The following is a 7684-nucleotide window of genomic DNA, read 5'->3' on the forward strand; positions in this document are numbered from 1 at the left end:
CCCAAAACGTCAGCCTTCCTGCTCCTCTGATGCCGCTTGGCCTGCTGTGTTCATCCAGCTCTATACCTTGTTATCTCAGATTCTCCAGATCTGCAGTTCCTACTATCTCTGAAACATCAGAAAGTTTGTAGAATTCTACAGTGTAGGAAATAAACCTCTAAAACAAGATTAACAATACAATACTTCCAAAGTGTTACTTTCATATACAAAATGCAGATCATCTTTCTGTTGAAAGATTCTTGGTAAACTTTGTTGTTACATACTTAGACTGGGTCAGTGACAAGTTTTAAATTGATGATCTGGTTCGAAAACAAAAGGTTTCTGCACACGTGAAGCACTGCCTGGGCCTAGTTGTCTTAAAAAGCAGTGAAGCCTCTCCTGGAAATAATCAGTAAAAACTGATGTAAAATGTCAAGAATTCAAGCCTGTCAAATGTTCTGAGTGAACGAATTGATTAATAAGAAGACTTGCATCATTCACTATCTCAAATATGAAGCACTTTATAGTCAATGAATGACATACTTCTGAAATGTTGTTACTTTCATAATTTAGAAAGTGCAGTAGCCAATTTACAGAAACTTACACAAAATGTAATGTAATGATAAACAGAATGTGCTTTAATGATGTCAGTTGAGGAATATGTATCAGACACCTGGGATAACTCCCTTGTCCTTCATCAGAGCAAGGCAATGGTTAATGGCCCAAGCAAGCAGACAGGGTTTTGATTAAACATCACATCCAAAAGACTGCACCTCCCAACAGTGCAACACTCCGTCATGCTACATTGGATTGTCAGCCTTGATGTTTTGCCCAAGTCCAGCAGTGGATGAAACCCACAACCTTCTGACTCTTGTCCCAAATCTTGCCGATGGCACAGAAGTTGGAGGAGTTGCGGACAGCGTGGAGGGGTGTTGTAGGTTGCAACGGGACACTGACAGGATGCAGAGCTGGGCAAAGAAATGGCAGATGGAATTCAACCCAGAAAAGTGAGAAGTGATTCATTTTGGAAGGTCAAATTTGAATGCAGAATACAGGGTTAATGGCAGGATTCTTGGCAGTGTGGAGGACCAGAGGGATCTTGGGGTCCATGTCCATAGATCTCTCAAAGTTGTTACCATTGTTAAGATGGTAATACGGTTTCATTAGCAGGGGAATTAAGTTTAAGAGCCATGAGTTAGGCTGCAGCTCTATAAAACCCTGGTTAAACCACACTTGGAATATTGTGTTCAGTTCTGGTTGCCTCATTATCGTAGGGATGTGGAAGATTTAGAGGGGGTGTAGAGGAGATTTACCAGGATGGTGCCTGGACTGGAGGGCAGGTCTGATGAGGAAAGATTGAGGGAGCTAGGGCTTTTCTCATTTTGATTTGTACAAGATGATGAGAGAGTGGATAGTCAGAGACTTTCTCCCAGGGCGGAAATGACTATTACAAGGGGACATAATTTTAAGGTAACAAGGTGCAGAGCTGGATGAACACAACAGGCCAAGCAGCATCAGAGGAGCAGGAAGGCTGATGTTTTAGGCCTAGACCCTTCTTCAGAAAACCTCTGATGCTGCTTGGCCTGCTGTGTTCATCCAGCTCTGCACCTTGTTATCTCAGATTCTCCAGCATCTGCAGTTCCTGCTATCTCTGAAATAATTTTAAGGTGATTGGAGGAAGGTATAGGGGAGATGTCAGAGGTAGGTTCTTCACACAGTGGTGGGTGCGTGGAATGCACTGCTGGTAGTGGTAGTATAGTCAAATACATTAGGGACATTTAAGCGACTCATGGATGATAGTAAAATGCAGGGTAGTTTGATCTTAGAATAGGATAACAGGTCAGCACATCATAGGCCGAAGGCCCTGTACTGTGCTGTTCTATGTTCAAGAATGGTGCCAGCTGAACTACAGCTGACACCATGAATGGGATAGGATTAAAAAGACATTTGCTCAACTACCCCAAATCCAGATCTAACACAGCTGAGAAAATTAATAATTCTGACCTGCAAAGTCAAAACTGATTTAGAGGTAACCCATTGTTGTTAAAAATGCAACATTTTAATTAAGAAAAAAAACTAATGACTCACCAAATGCCGCTATCAAATTGTAATAATTTAACACAAAGCTGAAGTCCCAACATTGTTGTACCCAAGGCTCAAAGGGCTGAATGGCCTACTCATGCACCTATTTTGTGTTTCTAATTACAGCATCTAGACAAAATATATTTCAATTTTAAGGGAAAGCACAAAGCAAATCACTGATTAAATTCAGCCACACTATACTATCATCAAATATAACAACCAAGGAATTAAGCTATAGCACTTCGCTGAACCCATTATCAAACACTGCTCAGTTAAATGCAGACTAAATAAAATTCTCCAACGTTCTTCACTAATTTTCAATGACTGCCCATAAGAATGCAAATATCAACTGCAAAGTTAAACCTCTTAAAAAGGATCTTTAAAAACTTATAGAAATAGTATTGATGATCGAAGACACTGTACCGCGACTCAAAGTGTGGAAATGAAGTAGAAAGAGACATTAAAGGAGGGCCTGACCTTCAACAGGACGGTTTCAATGCACCTCCCTTACAGACACACACGGAGCTGTTAGAAACCTCCCCGCGTGACAAGGTTGACACAAATGCAACAAAACCTATGCAACGAGCGTAAAAGCCTTGTTTCAAGAATAACTATAAGTCAATAATCCGAACAACGTTAACAGTTTCTCTTCAAAGTCATTCTGCTCCCCACCCCCTCCCACAAACTGCTTGCCCAAAATGGCGGAGGCTCCGGATTGTTTGACACGGCTCGCTGCTCCAGAACCTCGGAAAAACCGGAACCGAGCGTTCAAGATACTTACATGAGCTCGCTGTCTAAGCAGAGACCGGACTGAGACGGTTACCAGACGGGCAGACAGCATACTGACTGAAGGGTGGATATTGTCGTGGGACTGCTGCTCCTGCTGCCACCTCCAAGCGGCTCCTGTTGCAAATGGCGGCAGTTGCGGCTCCTGCAGAAAGGTCACGGCACCAGCGCGAGGCTCCGCCCCTGACCTGGAAACAGAAACCGTCACAATGACATGAGGAAGGTCACCTTGTTTTCCCGAAGTTCTACCTTTCAGTCCTCATTGACTGAGGCAGGTAGCCGGGTAATATAGCAAGATACAGACACCACTCCTTGCCTCAAAATGTAAATAATTTCATCCTCCATTTGTTAAAAATTCCCGTTATTTACAGCTGCATGGTAGCTCTGTGGGATTTTTTAAAAAAAATTCATTTTCCAATAAATTCCAGTGTATTGTTCGTGTTTGTTTTCCTGTTTCGTATGATTGTACAGAACAGAATTAGAACCTTTGTATGTACTTAGAGATAATTAATTTTTATGTGAATAAAGAATATTTTTCAAAAAAAACACAAGACAAGATTCACATTCCCATTTAGCAAAACATTTCATGCATTGCATTGCCCGAACATATGGTGGAAGCAGGTTCAATTGAGGTCTTCGAGAGGGCATTGTATGATTATTTGAATAGAAACGGTGTGCAGAGACATAGGAGAAAAGGCAGGAGATTGGTACTCGGTAATAAAATAGGTGTAGGCATGATGATCTGAATAATTTGATTTGATTTATTATAGTCACACGTACCTAAATATAGTGAAGAACTTTGTTTTGCAAGCAGTATAGGCAGAGATCATACGAAACAAGGACATACAGATCACGGTGCTTAGACAGAGCGAGGCATACAAAGTTACAGCTGCACTTGAGGTGTGCAAAGCAAGATCAACATTATTGGAAGTTAGAGAAGTCCATTCAACAGTCTAATAACAGCAAGGAAGAAACCATTCTTGAACCTGTTGGTGCGTGTGTTCAAGTTTCTGTATCTTTTGCCTGATGGAAGAGTTTGGAAGAGACCATTATTGGGGTGGAAGGCGTCTTTGATGATGTTGGCAGCCTTTCAACAAGAAATGGAAATGGAGTCCATGTGTGGGAGGTTGGCTTCCATGATGGCCTGGGCTGTACGCATAACTTTCTGTAGTTTGTTACAGTCCTGGGCAGAGTAGTTGCCATACCAGGCTGTTATGCACCCAGATAGAATGCTTTTGAATGACCTGCTCCACCATAACAATTCTATGATTTGTCTGCTTATAGTCTCCTTTCCCTCATCCACCAAGCTGCAGCCAATGTAAGGCACTGCATTGCACTTTTATGACAAAAAGTTGTCAATCAACTGGTAATGCAAATGGATTGGTAATGCAGAATCCCAGGCTAATGGCATCTGAGGGCATGGCTTCAAACCCACCATGGCAGATGGTGAAATTTTAGTTCAATATAAATCTGGAAATAAAAGATGGGCAAATGTTGATTATATAATCACTGCTGATTTCATAAAAACTGATTCCCCAATGCCCTTTTGGGAAGGAAATCTGCCACCCTTAACCTATGAAGATGAAAAAGTATACAGATGAAGAGAAAGACTGTTAAACACAGATTTTTATTTAATTTTTTAAAAGATTGGTTTTCTATTGTGTATAGGAGTGCACAGTCTGAAAGAAATGATTATTCAGTCAGAATTTATCATTCCCCAATTGGTGTCAGCAGACGCTACTATGCCTTGGGGATGACTGAAGAGGGCCAGGAAGGCCCTCCACTCACTGTATGAACTAAACAGGACCATACCGTAGCCAAGTGCCACAACTTTTACACTTCTTGTTTGCAAAAGTGCAGCATGATTGGAGTTCAGTTATGCCTTGAAATAGATGTTAATTTCTTTTGGCAGTGGTACAGAAATCAAGATAATAAGGTTGATGGAATGCTGTTTGAAAAAGAATGTTGATTAACTTTGCACTAAATCACAAAATGCCAAAACCCGTTGCAAATTTGGTTTTTCAGTTTGACTAGAATGTATTTGGCATGTATAGCAATATAATTGCAACTGCAATATTTGATGTAATGTTAGTTGTCTAATAATGCTGCTTATTAATGTAAAAGAATTATTTAATATGTTTCCCTCAGGTTGTTGAAGTTGGGCACTTTTGGGGTTACAAAACAGATGGGGAAAGCTTCCTCACTTTAAGCAAATTGATGATCGAAATTAATCAGTTGAAGTTGACAGCACTGACCTTGGAGCCATGTTCTGACATTCACAGATTGCAGTGAAACCCATTATTACAGAGCTAAAGTCTTGCAGATCTCTGGTGATTCTGTTGAGGTGACAATTAATATTTTGAACCAATGTGTCTTTTTCTTTCTATTTGCCCATGCAATTATTGATTTAATAGCATCACATCTATAGATATTAGCTCTGCTTAGATGGTAACACTCTCTCTCCCTGCTGTCAGAAAGCTGTGGGTTCAGTCCACTCTGAATTTGACATGCAGTCTAGGCTTACATTAAAGGTGATGAAGAATGCGTTTGCAATGCTTACCTTCATTGGTCAGTGCAATGAGTATGGGAGTTGGGACGTCATGTTCCAGCTGAACAGAACATTAGTAAGGCCACTTTTGGAATACTGTGTTCAATTCTGAATTCCCTGCTATAGGAAAGATGTTGTTAAACTTGAAAGGGTTCAGAAAAATTTACAGGATGTTGCCAGGATTGGAGGGTTTGAGCTATAGGGAGAGACTGAATATCTGGGACGTTTTTCCCTGGACCATCAGAGGCTGAGAGGTGACCTTATAGAGGTTTATAAAATCATGTGGGGCATGAATAGCGTGAATAGCCAAGGTCTTTTTCCTGGGATAGGGGAGTCCAAAACTAGAGTTTAATGTGGTAGGTTTAATGTGAGAAAGAAAAGATTTAAAAGGGAACTGAGGGGCAACTTTTTCACATAGAAGGTGGTGCATGTGTGGAATGTGACTCTTTAACTGGACAATGGCAAAATAAAATCCATCACATTTACAGCTTGCTTCATTTCCAAAGACCTAGACTCAAAACGTTAACTCTTCTTTCTTCTAACAACACTGTGAGTCTACCTACATCACCTAGACTGCATTGGTTCAAGAAGGCAGCTCACCACCACCTTCTGAAGTGCAATTAGGGATGGATAATAAATGCTGGACAGCCAGCAACACCCATGTCCTATGAGTGAATTTTTAAAAATTGTAACTCCATAAGACATAGCAGCAGAAGTAGGCCATTCCGTCAGTTGAATCTGGTCCACCATTCAATGAGTTCATGGCTGATCTGATAGTCCTCAACTCCACTTTCGTGTCTCACCCCGTTCGCCTTGATTCCCTTACTGTTTAAAAATCTTACCAGCCTTGAATATATTTAATGATTCAGGTTTAACAACCCGCTGTGATAAAGAATTTCACAGATTGGGAGTAGAAATTCTTCCTTATTTCTGCCCTACTGGCAACCCCTAACTCTGAGATTATGCCCTCTGGCCTTAGACTCACCCACAAGTGAGTCGCATCTTTCCGCATCTGCCCTGTCAAGTCCCCTATGAATATTGTATGTTTCTCAATCTTCTAAGTTCCAGTGAGTACAGGCCAAACCTACTCAACATCTTCTCATTAGTCAATCCCTGCATGGCCAGGATCAGCACTGTGAACCTCCTCTGGACTGTTTCCAATGCCAGTATATCTTTCCTTAGAAAAGAGCCCAAAGCTGTTCACAGTATTAAAGCTGTTACATTGTTAAAGCAAGATATCTCTATTTTATACCTCATACCCTTCTAAATAAAGGTAAATATTCCATTTTCCTTCCTTATTACCAGCTGATCTTGGATGCTAGCATTTTGTGATTCATGGATGAAGACTCCGAAATCTCTCTGTGCTGTAGCTTACTGCAGTCGTTCTCAGTTTAAATAATATTCAGATCTATTCTTCCTGCCAAATACATAATCTCACATTTGTCCACAATATTTTCCATCTGCCAAGTTTTTATCCACTCAGTTAACTTGTCAATACCCCACTGCAGACTCTTTATATCATCCTCACCATTTGCCTTCCCACCTATTTTTGCGTCGTTTAGAAACTTGACTATTAGTACAATTACTTCCTCATCCAAATCATTAATATATATTGTAAATAATTGTGGCCACAATACTGATTTCTGTGGCACACCACGAGTTACAGGTTGCCACTAGTTACAGGTTGCTATTCTAAAAATGCCCCCCTTATCCAAACTCCCTGTCTTCTATTAGTTACCCAGTCCACTTAGTCCACTTCCCTCTGACTCCATCCCCTCCCCCCACACCCCCCCCCCCCGCCCCCCCCCCCCCCCCACCAACCTCCTGTCGGGTATTCACCATCACTCGTAACCTTCCGCTTCCCCTTCCCTCTGACTCTATCCCCTCCCCCAATCCTCCCACCTCCTGTAAGGTATTCACCATCCCTCCTAACCTTCCACTCTCCAATGCTGAACACTCTGTACTCAGCAAAGGCCTCAGCTTTATTCCTCTGCGCCCCCACCTTAACGAATTTTGGGCACGACATGATGCTGAACTCTTCTTCCGCCATCTTCGCCTCCGTGCTCATTTCCTTGGACAAGAGTCCACTCCCCGTCCCACAGATCCCTTTGCCCAACTGCAACACTCTCCCTCCACCTGGACCCCTACCTCCAGCCTTTTACCTGTACTCGATCTTTTCATTAAGAACTATCAACTGTCATTGCCCCTCTCAACAAATCCAACCTATCTCCCGCCAAACTGCACTCCATGCACTCAGATCTAACCCTGACTTTGTCATCAAGCCTGCCG

General features: G+C 41.8%; 1 protein-coding gene across 1 annotated transcript in view; it reads right to left on the bottom strand.

Moving 5' to 3' along the window:
- atp5fa1 (ATP synthase F1 subunit alpha) overlaps window positions 1–3074 on the bottom strand; it is a 28482-nt gene extending 25408 nt beyond the window's left edge. Inside the window, exon 1 of the mRNA XM_020513284.2 lies at window positions 2843–3074. Coding sequence (XP_020368873.1) covers window positions 2843–2902 — 60 coding nt within the window. The 5' untranslated portion in view covers window positions 2903–3074. The remainder of the gene's footprint in view (window positions 1–2842) is intronic.
- Window positions 3075–7684: the final 4610 nt, after the last annotated feature.

The sequence above is a fragment of the Rhincodon typus genome, chromosome 1 (assembly GCF_021869965.1).
Source record: "Rhincodon typus isolate 14 chromosome 1, sRhiTyp1.1, whole genome shotgun sequence".
NCBI lineage: Eukaryota > Metazoa > Chordata > Chondrichthyes > Orectolobiformes > Rhincodontidae > Rhincodon > Rhincodon typus.